Source organism: Dendronephthya gigantea, unplaced genomic scaffold (assembly GCF_004324835.1).
Source record: "Dendronephthya gigantea isolate DGI-Jeju-01 unplaced genomic scaffold, DenGig_1.0 000002F, whole genome shotgun sequence".
NCBI lineage: Eukaryota > Metazoa > Cnidaria > Anthozoa > Malacalcyonacea > Nephtheidae > Dendronephthya > Dendronephthya gigantea.
Window position 1 is genome coordinate 2,876,461 of NW_021163012.1, and position 19,241 is coordinate 2,895,701.

Sequence of the window (19,241 nt, forward strand, 5' to 3'; positions counted from 1 at the left end):
TGAGGTTTCCGATGGAGCTGTAGACAACAGCGCACAAACAACAACCAGTTTTGGACTCGAGCTTTTGAAAACTTCTCAGAACAAGCCAGAAACAGTATTCTCAGGCAATTTTTAGCAACATGGGTAAGTGAGAGCTCGCTCTTTTTCCATATGCACCCCAAACCGTACGGCGTCGAAATCCTTTCTTGAAACAGGCGTAATTTCAGAGCGACAAAGTTTATTCTAAATTAATTACGTTTTAATGACAATTCGGTATAGTCTATAGGGCAAACAGACTTCGGAAGTCGAGAATCATTGAACTTTGCATGTGAACTTTTAGCGCGGCTACAGTTCTCACAGTGAAACGGACATTTTTTCGAATTGCATCAAATGCATGTGCTAGAGTTTAATGCGAGCGCGCACGACCGTTCTGGCTGCGGCCCGGAGAGCGTGGAATTTATTTTAATTTCGAATTTATTGAGGGGCACTATTTGATTAGCGTCTATTTCGTTTATTTAATTTGAGGCATCGCGATATATATGCAATAAAGCAGCTTTTAGCCTTGTTCAAATAGACAGGTTGGATATTTTTTTACCGAAGTATAGAATGCTTGAAATTTTGAATACACATTACAACTTGATAAAAACACATATAGAGTGGCGCGCCAGTTAAACATCAGTATCGTAAAATTTCAAAAGTGCAGGCAGTCGCGATATTCATACGCGTAAGCGATATATACTTTATACATCGAGTTTTAACAGAAAGTTTGCTGTTTCATATATGCATATATGCGATTTGGACGTGCGAAAATTCTTGTGTTTACAAGCCTTTCCATCCGAAATTTGCACAGATGAATATTTTAGCTAACTTTATTTATATAAATCCAGCGTAGAAAAATTTCATAAGTTCTAAAGCGTTCTTCGCTCTTGATTCAAGAATTGTTAATAATAGGAGTTTACAAGAAACGAAAGTTGTTTTTAAACAGATTTTCAAGTATAAAGAAGTTTGTTGATAGACTTATTTATTATCAAGGGACAAATTGAAGAATGCCATGCATATTAAAAATTACCTGAAGTCGTTGAATCTTGCGTTCTGACTGACTGAAGTATATATTCACTCTATCAAAAAAAAATGTGTGAATTACGATTTTGAAATAAACACTTTTGAAAGAGACGTTTTAAAGACAATGTTGAACGAAAAATATTCAATCCAGTACATTCTGTACTATAATACGGGAGACTTTATCCGCCAATCCCCGTCTCTTTTTGTCGAGTGAAAAGGATTAAAAAGTCCTCGCTCATGTAGTTACAATAAATCAATAGGAAATTATCCTTACTGGACCTCTAGGAGGAAGAGTTTAAAACTGTTAGAGCTATCTAGTATAAATAAAATAAGTTTTGTTTAGGTTTCCTCCTGTAGTAACACTGCATGGACTAGTCAATAGGAGATGATCCTTATTGGACCTCTAGGAAGAACAGTTTAGAACTGATAGAGCTATCCAGTATAAATAAAGTTAGTTTAGTTTAGGTTTCCTCCTGTAGTAACACTAGATCAATAAGAGATTATCCTTACTGGACTTTTAGGAAGAACAGTTTAGAACTGATAAAGCTATCCAGTATAAATAAAGTTAGTTTAGTTTAGGTTTCCTCCTGTAGTAACACTGGATCAATAAGAGATGATCCTTACTGGACCTCTAGGAAGAATAGTTTAGAACTGATAAAGCTATCCAGTATAAATAAAATTAGTTTAGTTTACGTTTCCTTCGCCTATACAGTAGCATTAATACAACCTGACCGGAGCTTAACGATCTTTTGTTTATTATAGAAGACCGAAAGGTTATTATCCCAAGTGTGTCACCCCATGATTCACAAGATGAACGCAAGACAGAGATCTTGTGCAAGGTTTGTGGCGATGTCTCGTCTGGTCGTCACTACGGAGTGTACACGTGTGACGGATGCAGTGGTTTCTTTATGAGGAGCGTACGAAGAGACGCCGTCTACACTTGCAAGGGAAACGGGACGTGTATCGTGGACAAGAAACGAAGAAATCAATGTCAGGCTTGCAGATACAAGAAATGTATTGACGCGAAAATGAATAAATTCGGTGAGTTACTTGCAAACAATTGTTCTTCCTAGAGGTCCAGTAAGGATCATCTCTTATTGATCCAGTGTTACTACAGGAGGAAACCTAAACTAAACTAACTTTGTTTATACTGGATAGCTCTATCAGTTCTAAATTGTTCTTCCTAGAGGTCCAGTAAAGATCATCTTTTATTGATCCAGTGTTACTACAGGAGGAAACCTGAACTAAACTACCTTTATTTATACTGGATAGCTTTATCAGTTCTAAACTGTTCTTCTTGCTTGGAGGTTTAGCAAGGATAATTTCTTATTGATCCAGTGTTGTACTACAGGATGAAAACTGTTTAAAACTTTTGGTAAACGAATGACAAGCCAACGATTCGTATGTTTAAAAACGTCCAAAAATAGGCCTAACAAACAATGATCGTATTCTATACAGTCTATATAAAGTATGCCGTGAATCATTAGGACCAGTTTAAAACATGTTATGGCACAATGCTGCCACCAGCGCGTGGCTAGAAGCCTACAATATCCTACAGCGATCGTGCATTAACTGTCTGGTTCATCGTTAATGGCGCCAAACTAAAAACACGAATGCACGCAAACCTACGCAGTTTAAAATGGCGTGTTTTTTATATGTGAATTATATATGCTTTTTGCTGTTTTTGCACAAGTTCGACCCGCGCGCACACAGCTGAATGATTCTAGATAGATCTTTTAACACTCATTCATTTAAGATGGCTCATTTCTATGGAGTATGGAACGTTAGTAAAAGTACTTTTCTACGATAGACACGACTTTAATTGAACGGACACAGTACAATAGTTCAAAAAATGAGACAGGCAGTGCAATGTATCGTTAGTAACTGATAGGAAATTCAGGAAGTGTCTGAAACAGCTTCACTCGAGTCAAATTTACAAGAGCTTTCTTCTCGTGAGGTGAAAATGCCAAATAACAGGAAGAAAATAACCCGGCTTTCTTGCGTGCATTTGAACTGGAATTAGCAACTCCTATGCATGCCTATGTCCGCATTAGGAAGGAGATCAAATACTAGAGCAGCATTCGAATACTGGATATATATAAAAAGTTTTGTAGACTGACAAACGAGTATATATATTCAAACTGTTATCGCTGTAGGCATTGTGTTTTCGCTTTTTTTTGGCACAAAACCGCGACTGTGCATGCTGTTTTTGAGTGAGTGCATGCGTGACATAGGTTTAATAAACCTGTATACCACTCCCTCGCCTTTCCTGACTTGCAACTTCATTAATACCACTATATTTCTATTCGGAATATTCAGCTCGATCCTGCAAGGTCAAGAGTCCGAAGTTTAAGAGAACGAGATTCGAGCGCAGAGTCGCATTGTCGCAGTTCAACAAGTTCAAACCGCGATTTTTTGCATAGGAAGCAGGGTAAGACTCCAAGCTGTGTCAAAGCCCAATGGAGACAGGTCATAGGGGATGTTTTCAACCCCGCGGTTAAGTGCTTGGATGTATTTCTGCGACTATCCGGTAAATCGATACTGCGAAATCGAATTCATTTCAATTTAGAAATAAACTTAGTTTAGTTTATGTTTTTTTCTTTATCAACACAACAACACCGTATCGATAAAAGATGATTCTTATAATAGCTACCTCTAAGAAAAAACAGTTTAGAACTGATAGAACCATCCATAATATAGTTTGTTTATTCCAGTTTACGTTTTCTCCCGTGGTAACATTGGATCGATAGGACTATCTTCACTGAAATCCGAGAAAGAACAGTTTAGAACTGATAGAGCTATCCATGCAGTATAAATAAAGTTAATTTAGTTTAGGTTTCCTCCTGTAGTAACAATAGATAAATAAGAGATGATCCTTACTGGACCTCTAGGAAGAACAGTTTAGAACTGATAGAACTATCCAGTATAAATAAAGTTAGTTTAGTTTAGGTTTCCTCCTGTAGTAACACTGGATCAATAAGAGATGATCCTTACATGGACCTCTAGGAAGAACAGTTTAGAACTGATAGAGTTATCCAGTATAAATAAAGATAGTTTAGTTTAGGTTTCCTTCTGTAGTAACACTGGATCAATAAGAGATGACCCTTACATGGACCTCTAGGAAGAACAGTTTAGAACTGATAGAGCTATCCAGTATAAATAAAGATAGTTTAGTTTAGGTTATCTCCTGTAGTAACACTAGATCAATAAGAGATTATCCTTACTCGACCTCTAAAAAACACAATTTTCAATATCCAGTATAAAGTTTAGTTTAGTTTAGTTTAAGTTTCATCATGTGCATGGTAACATTGGTTCAATTAGAAATCAGATAGGCCCTTACTGCGCTGTTGGGAAGAACAACAGTCAGATTATGAAGCTATCCTTTAGGTTAACTTCTATAGCGAAACTGGATCAATAAGAAAAGATTCCCACTGGACCTCTACATAAGAACAGCTAGCTAAAAGGTGTATAGGCCTATCCGTCCGTTTAATTTTGGCGTCCTGCATGTACTGACACAAAGTCTAAGAAGGAATTATCCTTACTGGACTTCTAGTAAGAACGTTTTATAGGGCAAATATGGAGCTATATCCAGCAAAGCTAAATTAGTTTAGGTTTCATTTTCAAGTCTCCATTGTACGAACTGCCCAGATATATCGGTTTGCGGTTTCTACAAGACAAATAAGCGAGCCGTTTTAAAAATTCACCCGACAATTAAACTAAGCCAATTCTTCCAATTAATCTTGTATTTCTGATACGAATATAATAGCAAATATCGGTAGTCTCGTTTGAAGTGAATTGCAAGCAATCAATAATTAACGGTCGCCCTGTGGGGCGCTGACAGGCTAAAAACCTTGAGCACAAATTTTAGGCATGCAAAAATCTCCCAAACAAAAACACAAGGTCAAGACGGCTCGTTTAAAAAAACGCCTGTTTTGGGAGCTGAAAGAAAGGTAGCTTATCTTACGTGTAGGAACCACACGCGACCAAAAACTCATTACAAAGTCTTTGTCTTCATAAATAACAATTAGCCATACATTTTATAAAAGGAATTGTTTCTTTTTATCATTTAATATGGCTACATAGAGTCGACAACAGCTGAGCGCCTTTGAGACATCATATAATCAAATTCATTAAAACCGCTAATTTGTTTAAGAAAATCAAACTGTAATCTTTTCGGTCGAAGCGTCGTTTTCGACGGCGAAATTTCCTGTCGAAAAGCTGCTTGCATTTTTGCTTTTTTTTTCATCAACAGCTCGGCAATACCCAAGCCTAGAATTAACGATTTGCACGAACTTTGCATGCATTCGACCACCTGCTCTCGCGGACTAAGTAATTTCATTTCTCTCCATTGAAACGCGTCACGTGTCGTTTATCGATAGTCAATAGATGTCTGTTGGTTTAAGGGATGAGTGGATATTAGTACGATTGTCGGGAGCTCATCGAGTACAATTATTTACGTTTGCAAACACCGCAGTTGTCGGATTAAAACACACTCGAAGGCATGCTTTCGCGCTCGCGGGGGAGTTATCAGGGCCGTCCTCAGAAAGCATAACGCGCAATTTGCCGTTGGACTAATTTCTTAACGAAGTAAACAACCACAGCTAGAAAGATCATACTGAAATTCTTAAGACTTCAAAGTTTGATTGTGAAATGTTATAAAATGCGAAAAATATGGCCTTGCAAAGTTCGCAAATTCATATACTTTTTTAATGCGGACGAAAACGTACCATTTTTGGTCCAAAAGCCGGGTAACAATCTCCGTGTGAACTAAAAAAGTATAAACATATACAGAAGTGCAGGAGAAAGACTTCTTTGCTGGACTTTTGACGATGAGATGACTTATAAACTCGTTTACTTTTAGCGGTTCAACAAGAGCGCCAACCGAACTCTTTGCGGTTGTCCAAGAGCCTTGACGACCACGAGTTTCTGAAAGTTCCTGGGAACGAGTTTTTGAACAGCCTCATAATCGCCGAACCCTACCGGGAACTCGCGCTGAGGCCCGGATACCCGAGCCCCACCTACGCGCCCGGGGGCCAAGACTGCTTTCCCATGTACTGCAACCCGCACGAAAACACCTGCGAGGCCGCCGCCCGATTGTTGTTCATGTCCGTGCGATGGGCCCGCAATATACCTTCCTTCGTCAACCTCCCGTTCCGCGATCAGGTCATCTTACTCGAAGAAGGCTGGCGAGAATTGTTTATACTTGGTGCAATACAGACTAATCTGTCCATAGAGGTCGCCCCCCTTCTGGCGACGGCCGGCATGCACGTGGACAACACGCCCGCGGAGAAGATTGTCACGACGATGGGGGACATACGGCTACTACAGGAGATCACGGGGAGATTTCGAGCTCTACACATCTGCGAAGCTGAACTGGCCTGTCTCAAAGCCGTGGTCTTGTTTAAATCAGGTAATACTTGTGGTTTGTGCCAGATTCAATATAATATAATGCAAAGTTTAACCGTTAGCTTAGAAAGCATCTAGCAAAAACCTCTATTGATAAATTTCATTTATACTGGATGGCTCAGTTTTAAACTCTTCTTTTTGGAGGGACAGTAAGGATCATCTCTTATTGATCAGTATTACTACAGAGGGAACCTAAACTAACTTTATTTATACTGGATAGCTCTATCAGTTCTAAACTGTTCTTCCTGGAGGTCCAGTAAGGACCATCTCTTATTGATCCAGTGTTACTACAGGACGAAACCCAAGCTAAACTAACCAATTCTTCCTAGAAGTCCAGGAAGAATCATCTCTTAACCTCTTGCCTTTATTTTGACAGATCTCCGTGGATTACGAGACCCGCAGAGAATCGAAGTTTACCAGGACCAAGCGCAAATTATGCTAAACGACTACGTGCGTCGTCACTACCCAGGACAGCAAGTGCGCTTCGGAAAACTCTTACTGAACTTACCATCCCTCAGGATGATAAACACGAAGACAATTGAAACGTTATTTTTCCGACAAACAATAGGCAGTGTGGCTATCGAGAGCCTCTTGTGTGACATGTTTAAAAGTTAGAAAATGTTCTAGATGGCGGTGTATATTACTACATGTATAGTATAGGGGGACCTAAATGTAAAATTGTATATTAAATTAAAATATTGTTTTGACAGTGTCAAAATGACTAAAATCTTGTTTACATGATTGACTCGGTCGAATTACAACTTTGGTATTAGAATCGTTTAAACCCCGAAGTTCATACTGAGTAAACGTAGTATTTACCGGTGGAATCTCATATTTCATTACAGAACTTAAATCATCATCATTGCAGAAACACGATGTGTATTTACATTTGAGCTTTAGTTTGCAACGAACTTCTTAAAACGATGTTTGATTTGAACTTTTTAAAACAATGTTTGATTACAAAATGTTGAAGGTGTAGATCGGGCATATACTGTAAGGTTGCCATGAATTTGGCGAGCATTTAGGGTTGTTTATACGAGCCGAGCCTTGCTGGCTCAAGATATTGCTTCAACACGCTTCTATTAAAACTAACTGTATCTCTAAGACCCACAAATCAAATATTTTAAACGGTTCGTTCATTTTTGTTCGGCAGTATGCCGAAATTTAGCCACTGTAGTGGTCTTCGGAGTGTTTTTCGTCCAGAACTGTATGTTTTGAGACAAATCTTGAAAGAGCAATCGTTTTTCAAGTAATCTTTGCTTGTTCAAAAGCATGAAACAATTAAACGCTTTGACAAAGTAGTTTCAAACTTTCTCAACAGTGTTATATGTATTATCGTATACGAGTTTTAGACAACCGAAATATGGTTTACTCATTTACCTTTAAGTTAGAGCATTTTTAAGACCATTTCTCGTCTAATGTGTTCGTCGAGAATCCTGAAACAAAGTTGGGGTTTGAATTCGAAACATCTGCTGTCAAAAATGGTGACGAAATCAATCAATACGGTAATTAATGCTATACCATTTACTCTGTCTAACGCCGGACGATTTTTCTCTTTAGTGGTAGAGTACAGCTAGTAAATGGGTCAACAGAACTATCTAACAGTGTGTTTTGCGATAAAAAATAAACAACTGCTTCGCTGGTATTTAACAGTACTATTTCCAACATACCAGATCATTTTACCTGTCTGCCCTTTTAATGAGAACCACCAACCAATAATTCATTCAGGGCCATATATTGCTGAAAGGTTTACACAAGACGGGTTAGTTCACATTTCGGGACAAGGAACTTCCTTGAACAAAGAGTTTGCCAGTAACCATTGTGATCCACAGTTTTGCTGACAAATCATCATTTTGCCAACAATGGTGGTTTTTGGACCAGGGCTGTCTATTAAATGCCCCCGATACCCACTCCTGTATGATGCCCACGCCCCTGTATGATGCCCACGCCCCCGTATGATGCCCACCCCTGTATGATGCCCACGCCCCCGTATGATGCCCACCCCTGTATGATGCCCACGCCCCTGTATGATGCCCACGCCCCCGTATGATGCCCACCCCTGTATGATCTAACCCCACTATGATTAACCCATAAGTAAAATCATCTAGTAGTTGAAGGAATAAATATGCATTGTTACGGTAAGCAGATTAATACAAACATCAATAATTTTTTGCACCACAAGGAGCATAAAAAATGGTATTAAAATAACTAAATACATTAACTAGCACTGTTTTTTACACGCTTTTCAACAAGCAATGCAAATTGTCATTCAATTTTGGGAACAACCGAGTTTGCTCCATGAGTGAAAGTAGGAAAATTGTCAACATTCAATTGAGTTCACCATGCACATGGTGGTACACATTGTGCCAGAGTAATCTACTCTGGCTGCTGGTACCATATACCATGCTGGTTGTTACTACTGGAAACTAGAACCGGCACCATGTTCCCTCTGTAGACGGCTACTATATGTTCTAGAGATTAGGTTCCAGGTATCCATATATCGATCCATACACATTGCAAGACATTTCTAAAATTATATTTAAGTATGGATCATTACTTAAAGTGTGGCTGACCCTTTCCCCCCTTAAAACACACACACATTTGTGTATGTGTAAATATTTGTATTTTGATCTAGAGACATGTAATATATTCTGGTGAAAGACCTAACCAACTTTGTCAAAAGTACTGTCCATTGATGATGTTATTTGGCAAAATGAAATTTAGTCTTTTATTGTTTTCTAAAGACACTCTTACTCCTACTATTTGGCACAATTTTTGGTGCAATATTAATTTTTTGATGGGTACAGAAGACAAAGTAGTTATGAATGCTCTGATCTATAGGTGCCTTTATTTAACCATCCATAACATATTCAGTTGTCTTGATTTTATTCTCAAAATAATCCTGTATATTTGAGATATTAGAACCACACTTATCCCTCATTACCAAGAGGTTCAGGAAAACCCCTTAAAAAGCATACCAATACCACAAATACTAGTGTATGACATAAAGAGAAACCTACATTACCTGTTCAGAACTATCTAGTGAAGTACCAGGCTTGTTAACACATTTCTTGAAACATTTATCAGACATTTTCTACAAATACATGACATGCTATTAACATGATTGTGCAAATTCCAACCTTTCTGAAAACGTTTTCCAGAAATCAAATTGAAATTTTAATTTGGGTGGGTTGAGTTAAAGGGATCGTTATTCTGTTAAAATAAATATGTTGGTTGCATTAGATCAAGGAAGTGCATTTGAATAGCATTAAGAACTTATGAACTCGATATAAAATTTTCAAACGTTGTAAAAAGAACTCCAGATTTCTTTAGAAACCAGAATCAGACATTTTGGGGCAGAAATAGAAACTAACTTTAAGATTAAATATTTAGCTATAATATTTCAACTGCAAACTTTTGTTGAATTGTTCATCTTTTGTACACTACAAAAGCTACTCATTCACATAGTTAACAATCACCAAGGCTTATTTAAACACACTACAGCAACCACACACAAATCACATTTTACTCCACCTGTATGAGTTCCTGAGCGCTCGCCAAAGCGACTTGCTGCTTGACCTGGTCTAAAAGTTGCTCTCTTTGAGCGTTATTCAGTCTCTCTCCGGTCGTAGGATAGTCGAAACTACTCATTCCTCTTTTAAAATGAAGAAAAAACCTTTTCGATCGGAATAAATAAGTTTTTAAAACAATATTTCGGATTAAACTTCAGCACTTCTATATTGCAATCTTTAAATCTTTAAACTTGAGCACGTGCAGTGCCCGTGCGCCAGTTTCGTCTCTCAATACTTCATCTTGTGCTAATGAAATAATCATCCATTATCTTTGCACAACATGGAGTATCGGCCTATCATCATATTTTCTTCACGTTTTCCAAAATCAAAATGGCCGTCCCCGACGATGAAAAGTCTTTCCGTCAACTCGAAGATGTGGGCTGCCCCGCCGAGATATTTACCATGAAATGGTCGCCGAAGATGGATCTTCTTGCAATCATCACGGCAGAAGGCGCTGTGTGGTTAAACAGATTGTCTTGGCAACGAGTTTGGACTCTGCGCTCGCCCGACTACAAGGCCATTTCTCTCGCGTGGCGACCGGACGGTAAAGTGTTGGCGCTTGGCTTGGATAACGGCAAAGTACATTTAATCAACGTGGAAAACAGCGAGTGCCTTCACCAATACGATGTTGGAGGCAAGCCGCAATTTCTGAATTGGCTGGAAACTGTTCACCCCCGTGCCCCAAACTCTGCAGGCATATTTGTCGAGAAGGGTGACAGTTTCCTCCCTAGTATGCCCCACCTACCTACTGGAGGGTCTTCTATGTTGACCGAGGCAAAATCTCATGACAAACCTTGGGATCCAAAAAGACTTAATGAACTTACTGGCATGTTGAGTTTTCTTGTTATTGTTGACAAGCATTCTGTCGTCTCGTTACTGGTCCATGGCTTACTGCCGATTGGTAAAATCAATGTGGGCAATCTTGTCGAGCAACCTGAAAACTGCCAGATCCTCAGTGCCTCGTTGGATGCAAACATCCAATTCCTAACAATTGTTATGCAAACGAGCACTTCATCGGACCCTTCAGATGGCACTGTTTCCATATTAACATTCGATACCAAACTTTACAGTTCGAGGTCAGAGGAACTCGAGGTGCTCTCGTTAAAGTATGGGAGGATCTCAAGCATTCTGACATACTTGGATGGCACCTTTGCGGCCATGTCGGAATCCTGGGAAGACATCTTGCTGGAAATCGACTCCCAGCTGCAGAAATACGCAGACAGTTTAAGTCCAGATACAAGCGTCTCCGAGGAGTTTCTAACACTGCTCACTTGTGGCACTGCCAGTCCGGAGTTGCAAATTTTCCTTGTGAACGACCTTACAGAAAAAGGTTTGTTTCGCATTTACCCAAACATTAAAACCCAACACAACCCCTCTTTAAAGCATTATAGCAAACAGGTAGCACTAAGAGACATTAAAAAACTCATCAACCTATTCAGGGCCATACCCCAGGCAATCATATGGGCAATAATAGGGTAGGTGACTTCAGTCATAGTTAATATGGTAACATTTAAAACCAAAGCCTAATTTCAGCTGGAGGTGGCAACTATCCCCCCCACCCTTCATCACCCCCCCCCTTCATCTCTCCCCTTCATCTCACCCCCCCCTTCATCTCACCCCCCCCTTCATCTCACCCCCCCTTCATCTCACCCCACCCTTCATCTCACCCCCACCCTTCATCTCACCCCCCTTCATCTCACCCCCCCTCCTTCATCTCACCCCCCCTTGATCTCACCCCCCCCCTTCTCACCCCCCCTTGAACCCATACACTCATGTATTCCTGCATTCTTCAGGTTTGAAAAAGCTTGGAAAGACAGTTGAAAATTCCTACTCAAACATCCAATCGCTGGCCCTCAATAACCTCCAGTCAGGAAGCAATGCTCTGCTGTACCATCTGAACGACTTGAAAGGCATGTCTCAATGGTATGAACGTTTTGGCATCCTTGGCCTCTCAAACACGATGGTCGAGGATTGCTTGAAAATCTTGGGTTCCCTCATGCTAAAGACGCAAGAACTACTCGCCGTCATCCAGAGTGGACTGCAGAGCTTCATAGCCTTCTTCAAATGGTTGTACCTTGTGATCCTACAACTCTTGGACGAAGAAGTCCCGGCATTTGTTAAGGCGTTCAACCAAGAGGATGTCTCGCTAATCGCGGAGTTCCTGCACTGTCAGCTGGGCCAGCAAACAAAGGGTAAAACGAGGTTCAGTATGGAAAGAGTTGGACAATATTTGAAGAAGGAACCACTACAGTTCCAGGTCGATAGCTCTGAGAATATTTGGACGAAATTTTTGGACGCAAACCCCGAAATGGCCGACACCTCGTACATCTTCACGACAGCCCCCGAGAAGTCGCTGGCGACTCTTCACGAGGAACTAACATCAAGTATTCGCGCCGCGTTTGGTAAATTGACGCGCACCACCGAACAAGCGTTGTCATGTAACCTCAGAACGCCGCTGGCGTCTTGCACTGCGGGCAAACACGACGTGTCGCAAATCTCCTGCGAGGATGGATCGCGGCATTGGGTCGCGATAAGCGAATCGGGTAAAGAACAGTTGCACCTGATTAGATTAGGTTTGAGCGGGGCTATGTCCAGGATACCGGTGGCAGAAGGGGTTACCGTAGGATTCCAGCAGTTCGGCGTTCACGACAAGGGACAGTCAAGGATAAGCGTGGTTGATCTGGCATTTTACAACGAAACGACCCTCACCCTACTCCTGCATAGGGAAGAGGGAAACGACAACAGCTCGGATATACTCGCCCAATTTCCGTTCTCGTCCCTCGATGGCTCCCATTTCAGGCGACTGACTTCAAATGAAGCAGTCGCAATGGATGGCTCTGACGCGATAGTCCAATACAGAAATCTTGAGCGAATGAAAGCAGTTAAGGTGGCCGTGAGCGGTTCACGGAAGGTCGCGTGCGTGTTGTCCACGTCACGAACACGTGTCAAACTCTTCGACATGGATGCCGACGATGAGGTTGACGATACCTTGGATGAACTTCAGACCAGCGCCATGTCCACGGATAGTGGGGTATAGTCCTTGCGTTTTAAACAGCGTGGACGTTCTATCTCTAGACAGTATGGACTAGAATACAAAAACCGTGAAAATATTTTAGTAACTTTGTTATAGACGGTCTTTTTCTTTGTATAGTAGAAATCGATGGTGTCTAGGGGATATCAGGATATTATATTCAGAACATCCTCGAAAATGTAAAATATTCGATTCACACTCACCTGATCAAAAGGCAAGCGGGAAAACCAAAACAAAAACACTAACCACACTCCTGGTAGAGTGCCAGGCTTGCTTAGACATTTCTTGAAGCATCAAACATTTTCCACCAATGTATACATGATATTCAAAAGACCTGCTTAGTATAGCTACATATTTATATTTCGACCTCTAAAATCCTCATGGATTTCATTATCGTGACTTATTCACTGGAACTCTGCGATTCATTATCTGTACTCAGTACTCTTCTCGTCTGAGAAAGAATTTTATTTGTATACAAATGAATACCAGTAATCAAGAACATCGTACGATATATCCCTAATTTATCAGGGGCCGGTTGTTCGAAAGGCGTTTCGCTTAAACGGCGGATAAGTTCAAAATGGAAAACAAAATTATCTATTTATTGGACAAATGAGCTGAAACATTTCAATGCAAATAGTTTAATTTTCAACGAAAGTACATATTAAATGCAGGTTCAGTCATTCACAAGATCTATGAGAGTATTTTTGAATTTTGGCTTATCCACTGTTTAAGTTAAACGCCTTTCGAACAAACCGGCCCCAGGCTATAAGCTGGCTCGTCGTTGTCCAAGGTATTGGTGATTCTCAAAGCTTGTGTTCAATACCTTCATGGACTTGTGTCGACCGGGCACTAAGGTCAGTTTTAACGTCCTCTCTTACCTTGAATTAACAGAGTCATGCTAGAATTGTCGTTTTCAATGCATCTTGATTTAAAATGTTACGTACGTTTTCCCGTGTTTTTTGTAACCTAAACATCTTAAAATGAAAATGTCTTGAAAGCGTACTGCATCTCGCTAATGTGTTCCACTTATTGCCATGAAACTTGCATTTCTCTTAAATGAAAGCTGTTCTGATCCACTTGTTTGGTACAATCATAGAAAATCGGGAAACAACACTGCACTGAGTAGACTCGTTTAGTTCCGTACGAGCGTCGGTTCTCGGGAGATCTCGACCACTCTAAGTTGGGTTCAAATCACAGCAACACTTCAACCCTTGGCATTTTTTGCCGGGAGGAACCGGAAATGCGTCCGTGATACCTTTAACCACAGGCTGGCCTCCGATTAAGATGTCATACCCGCTAGTCGACGAGGTGAGGAACAGGATTTGGTTGCATTGCAAGATAACTTGCCCCTGACGTTTCACGCATGCGGCCAAATAATCCCGAAGGGAACTCACGAGGGTAGATGGTGCCACATCGGGCGGGAAGAGATAATAGGGGACTTGGCGACTTAGCTTTCCAATATAGGGATCTTCGGCGCCGCTCAAAGCTTCATAGCCATCTAAGTTGCCCAAATACGTGATTGCGGGCAGGTCATTGCCTAGAAAATATGAAAGAAAATGGAATTCAGATTGATTCGAGTTAAACATACTCCGAGCTTCCTTTACCAGACTTCCAGAAAGCAGAAAACAAAGTTTAAGGAAACAATGAACATTTACACTTTTGAACACAAAATACTTAAATGATGGCAGCCATCCAGCTAGAAATATACCCTTGAGTGCAGTGTGTGCTTCCACTCACCTTTTGCAACAGGGACCATTCTTTGACCTTTCACAATATAGCATGGAATGTCCTTGATTCCTCCCTTATAAAGACACAAATTTCCACTGGTTTTGACACTGTAGATGGAAGCACCAAAACCGAATACTTGTACACTGTTCGCGGCAACATTAGAAATCTGACCGCAGAATATTCGTGATATTGCTATGGGTGGTTGGGTTGGTTCTTCGATATTATCCCATACCAGTGGACACACTGAGCTCATGTAGTTGCATGTAAATTGACTGGATGCATAATCTAAAACAGGTTAAAAATTACAAATACTGCAAATCTTGTGAAACGTAACATTTTTCGACTCTTTGTAATGCTGGATCAATACGAGATGATCCCTACTCGACCTTATCGAAGAATAATCGTGAATAACGTTGGTTTAGGTTTCCTCCTGTAGTAAAACTGGATCAATAAGAGATTATCCTTACTGGATCTCTAGGAAGAACAGTTTAGAACTCATAGAGCTATCCAGTATAAATAAAGTTAGTTTAGTTCAGGTTTCCTCCTGTAGTAACACTGGATCAATAAGAGATGATCCTTACTGGACCTCTAGGAAGAACAGTTGAGGTAGAATTGATAGAGCTATCCAGTATAAATAAAGTTAGTTTAGTTAAGCTTTTCTCCTGTACTAAGAATGGATCAATACGAGATGATCATGACAGTCGTGGTAATCATACCTTTGACACAGAATGGCTGGTCTAGTCCATACGGTGGTGAGAAAGCGAAGGTACCTCCAGAGGTTTCTTTACATACCAAACGACAAGGCCCAATTAAACTGTAGCCAGGCTTACAGTAGATGGGATAGGTCCATGTACCAGGCCGCGATGGACTGTTTTCAACTCTGATGGGTGCCACATTCTCGATCACTGGGGGAGAACAGGTTCCTGGAACAAATAAAGTACATCATACGAATTACATTTCTGGATTGAAAGATTCTGTCTTTCTGGATAAGAACGAAGCAATAATGAGATTTTAACATTCGTCAGTCAGGATTATATATTAGTGCCAGGTTGTCCAAAAGGTGGACGAAGTTCTCAACTGGATAGTGATTTGATAAAAATGATGAATATAAAAATTATTTCTGCCAGGTTGAAATTGGTATTAGTGCCAGGTTGTCCAAAAGGTGGACGAAGTTCTCAACTGGATAGTGATTTGATAAAAATGATAAATATAAAAATTATTTCTGCCTAAAGGCCATGTTACCCGGTGCAATTTTTCTGCAATTTGCAATGCAATTCTACTTCTAAGAGATGTAAGTTACTGAAGAGTCTTGCAGAAGTAAAGTACATTAATTGTAACAAACACAAAAGTTTCATTGTTCGAATTGCATTGCAAGTTGCAAGAAATATTGCACACCGACCCAGTTTACTCAATTAAATTTTTATATATTGAATGGATTTGGAAATCACGGACCTAATCCCAAGAAGTTGAATGAGGGAATGAAGAATTTATACTAGGATTAAATATCAGGACTCGATGATTAAACTTTATGATTCAATGGATTAGTAAATCATAGATCATAGATTAGTAAATCATAATCTCAGTATTGGAATAAAGAAATGAAGACTTCACATTAGGATTAATCATTAGTACTCGATTATAACATTTTTGGATTAAATGGATTATTCTGATATATTCCACCTTCAATAGCTATTTTTTCATTCCTAAGGTCGAGTATACCATATTCCGATATATTCGACCCTCACTAATTTTTACTACCAAGGTAGAGTATACCATCGTCGTCGTTGACTAAATTTTCAGAAGAAGTTAGCAATTATGTATTCAATCGAATAGGCCTTTCTCATAACAACGTCATACACGAGAAGCCTTATGTTGCACGGAATTTGATTGGCTCGTTCGTTTTGCGGAGCCAATCAAACTTCGTGTAACATCGGGCTTTCAAGCTTTTACGTTATTATGAGAAAGGTCTACTTTTAGATTCAAACCTACCTCCTGTCAAGGTTCTTTTACTGGCGGGCAAGTTTGGCTTCCCAAATCCTAAAAAAAACAACAAATTGAAGTGGGCATTAAAATTGTATTTTATCCTGCGCTCAGTGATGCATGTGGTCAGTCTGCATTGTCGTAAAATATTTAAAAACTTACGTCTAACATAGGCTTTCGTGACATTTTCCACTCCATTGCTCAAAGCAAGTAGAGAAAGTAAAAGACACGAGAACAATCCAGTCATTTGATTGTCGTATCTGAAAAGAGTAAACGAGCAACTTATGCTGCATTACTGCTTTTACCGTCTTACGATGACAATTTACTATTTTCTGTTACTACGAAGGCGACCTGTTCCAGTGTTCCACATAAAAGAAACAGCTCAGTTATATCTGCTATTAATCTCTAGCGTTACTTCAGGAGGAAGCCTAAACTAAACTAAACTAGCATTATATATACTGAATAGCTCTATCAGTTCTAAAATCTTCTTCCTGGAGATCCATTATAGATATAATCTCATATTGATTCAGTGTTACTACAAGACGAAGCCTAAACTAAACTAACTTTATTTATACTGGATAGCTCTATCGGTTCTAAACTGTTCTTCCCGGAGGTCCAGTAAAGATATAATCTCTTATTGATGTTACTGCAGAGGAAACCTAAACTAAACTAACTTTATTTATACTGGATAGCTCTATCAGTTCTAAACTGTTCTTTCTAGAGATCCAGTAAGGATCATCTCTTATTGATCCAGTGTTACTACAGGAGAAAACCTAAACTAAACTAACTTTATTTATGCTGGATAGCTCTATCAGTTCTAAACTGTTCTTCCCAGAGGTCCAGTGAAGATCATCGCTTATTGATCCAGTGTTACTACAGGAGGAAACCTAAACTAAACTAACTTTATTTATACTGGATAACGATTAGTTCTAAATTGTATTGCCCAGTTGCATGTGCAGTAGAGATATCTGATCTTTTATATTTTGATCTTTCACGATAGCAAACAAAGACAAAATTATGACTAGGAAGTTGTCAACTTTGCAGGTGGTTTTCACGGCGAGTTAAATTCGAACTAAAATTTTGATGGAAAGTCAGTATCTTGCATGGAATCTTATCACCATGATACACAAAATTTCCCTAAAAATTGCGGAATAACAACTGTCTCGAATATGGACACTACAAACTTGATAAATTAGTGTTTTTAAACCGAAACGCCTCCAAACACGGCTGAATGGTTTTTCACAAACGACATACATCCATTATAGTCTAAACAAACACCAAAGAAAGAGATTGAACAATTCAATAAAGGAACACAAGCTTCTCTTTAAAATTGGTACAAAATAACACGATGTTATACCTTATTTTATTTCAACCTGATCTTAAAGACTTAACAAGAAAATTTCCCCCTACTTCTAAGCTATAGTATATATTATACAATTAGCTCACTAAACTAATATTCATAGTTGGATGGAGCTCATATAAAACACTTGTTTTTTTATAGCGGTTTATGAACTACTCAAGAACGTCAGCATAAATTTGAAGCCACACGGAGAAATGCCTATTCTATGTTATTATTTGCTTGGCCCATCGTAGATTTAAAATGCCATTCGCCAATTGTCTAGATTTTTCAAGTAGTTTAGAAGCGAATCACGCATGCTCCGCTATTAAGTTTACCTTTTCGGACTATATCGTAGAATTGATTCAAATATATATGTACACACACACCTTCGTCAGTTTGTAGTGAACGTTTTCACATTCGACAAATATATTATAATGCTTTTAAACCTTTGCTCTTCGCTTGCAAACAGTGGCTAACTGGCATGTTTCAATCGCATTTTAAGACGAAGGCAATACAACACAATAGCAACGTAAAAAGAAGTGGGAATTAAACAGACCTTTTGAAGCAATATTTCACTGAACGTTCCTTCTCCGCAACGAAGTCAAGTCGACGAATTCCTCCATAGACCTTTTCGGTGATGAAACATGAAAGGAAGATAGTTTTATTTGAGAGAAGCTTCTGACATTTCAAAGTGTGAATACATGCAATATATAGACTCAGTGAAGCGTCATACAAGAACAGGTTTAAAAACAAACGAAGTTGTTGGTGGATAATTAGAGTCCAACAGAGCTGTCGGCTCGTTGAAGATACGCTGAACAACTTTGAACTGAGCAACCAGCAATGTCAATAAATCACACGAAATTTGTTTGGTTTGAAGGAACGTTTTGCATCAGAAATTACGTTTAATGTTTCCATTGTAGCATGGTTTAATAACTTTTTATCCTCCATACAGCGTGTCCGAAAGAGCGTGATAAATAGCAATTAGTAAGGAATATTTATTTGATATTATTGTGTCAAACTGTTTTTCTACTGGATAGCTCTATCAGTTCTAAACTGTTCTTCCTAGAGGTCCAGTAAGGATCATCTCTTATTGATTCAGTGTTACTACAGGAGGAAACCTAAACTAAACTAACTTTATTTATAC

At 39.4% G+C, this 19,241-nt stretch overlaps 4 protein-coding genes across 4 annotated transcripts; 2 read left to right on the top strand and 2 right to left on the bottom strand.

Annotated features, from left to right (window-relative positions):
- LOC114534762 (photoreceptor-specific nuclear receptor-like) lies at positions 1 to 7,105 on the top strand. The gene is made up of 4 exons (XM_028556236.1): positions 1 to 123; positions 1,804 to 2,082; positions 5,903 to 6,451; positions 6,824 to 7,105. The coding sequence occupies exons 1-4, from the start codon at positions 120 to 122 to the stop codon at positions 7,060 to 7,062; spliced, it is 1,071 nt and encodes a 356-aa protein (XP_028412037.1). The 5' UTR covers positions 1 to 119; the 3' UTR covers positions 7,063 to 7,105.
- Positions 7,106 to 8,610: 1,505 nt separating this feature from the next.
- Positions 8,611 to 10,195, bottom strand: LOC114534782 (mitochondrial import inner membrane translocase subunit Tim13-like). Its single transcript, XM_028556255.1, has 3 exons — positions 9,982 to 10,195; positions 9,473 to 9,541; positions 8,611 to 8,974 (listed from the first exon to the last, which is right to left on the bottom strand). The coding sequence occupies exons 1-3, from the start codon at positions 10,096 to 10,098 to the stop codon at positions 8,864 to 8,866; spliced, it is 297 nt and encodes a 98-aa protein (XP_028412056.1). The 5' UTR covers positions 10,099 to 10,195; the 3' UTR covers positions 8,611 to 8,863.
- Positions 10,196 to 10,349: 154 nt separating this feature from the next.
- LOC114534752 (anaphase-promoting complex subunit 4-like) lies at positions 10,350 to 13,491 on the top strand. Its single transcript, XM_028556228.1, has 2 exons — positions 10,350 to 11,349; positions 11,813 to 13,491. Exons 1-2 carry the CDS (start codon positions 10,350 to 10,352, stop codon positions 13,054 to 13,056), a joined length of 2,244 nt encoding a protein of 747 aa, XP_028412029.1. The 3' UTR covers positions 13,057 to 13,491.
- Positions 13,492 to 13,677: 186 nt separating this feature from the next.
- Positions 13,678 to 19,172, bottom strand: LOC114534772. Its single transcript, XM_028556246.1, has 6 exons — positions 18,654 to 19,172; positions 16,921 to 17,018; positions 16,768 to 16,815; positions 15,495 to 15,701; positions 14,788 to 15,063; positions 13,678 to 14,587 (listed from the first exon to the last, which is right to left on the bottom strand). The coding sequence occupies exons 2-6, from the start codon at positions 17,003 to 17,005 to the stop codon at positions 14,226 to 14,228; spliced, it is 978 nt and encodes a 325-aa protein (XP_028412047.1). The 5' UTR covers positions 17,006 to 17,018; positions 18,654 to 19,172; the 3' UTR covers positions 13,678 to 14,225.
- Positions 19,173 to 19,241: the final 69 nt, after the last annotated feature.

Bases quoted from the DNA above. Each gene is read 5' to 3' on its own strand.
- LOC114534762 (XM_028556236.1), top strand. The intron at 2,083-5,902 runs GTGAGTTACTTG...GTTTACTTTTAG, and splicing joins CGCGAAAATGAATAAATTCG to CGGTTCAACAAGAGCGCCAA. The intron at 6,452-6,823 runs GTAATACTTGTG...TTATTTTGACAG, and splicing joins CGTGGTCTTGTTTAAATCAG to ATCTCCGTGGATTACGAGAC.
- LOC114534782 (XM_028556255.1), bottom strand. From the start codon at position 10,098: ATGAGTAGTTTCGACTATCCTACGACCGGAGAGAGACTGAATAACGCT. The intron at 9,542-9,981 runs GTGGAGTAAAAT...ATGTATTTGTAG, and splicing joins GCGCTCAGGAACTCATACAG to AAAATGTCTGATAAATGTTT. The intron at 8,975-9,472 runs GTAATGTAGGTT...ATATAATTTTAG, and splicing joins CACTAGATAGTTCTGAACAG to AAATGTCTTGCAATGTGTAT.
- LOC114534752 (XM_028556228.1), top strand. From the start codon at position 10,350: ATGGCCGTCCCCGACGATGAAAAGTCTTTCCGTCAACTCGAAGATGTG. The intron at 11,350-11,812 runs GTTTGTTTCGCA...TGCATTCTTCAG, and splicing joins GAACGACCTTACAGAAAAAG to GTTTGAAAAAGCTTGGAAAG.
- LOC114534772 (XM_028556246.1), bottom strand. From the start codon at position 17,005: ATGACTGGATTGTTCTCGTGTCTTTTACTTTCTCTACTTGCTTTGAGC. The intron at 16,816-16,920 runs GTAAGTTTTTAA...TGTTTTTTTTAG, and splicing joins CACGAAAGCCTATGTTAGAC to GATTTGGGAAGCCAAACTTG. The intron at 15,064-15,494 runs GTATGATTACCA...AACCTGTTTTAG, and splicing joins CCAGCCATTCTGTGTCAAAG to ATTATGCATCCAGTCAATTT.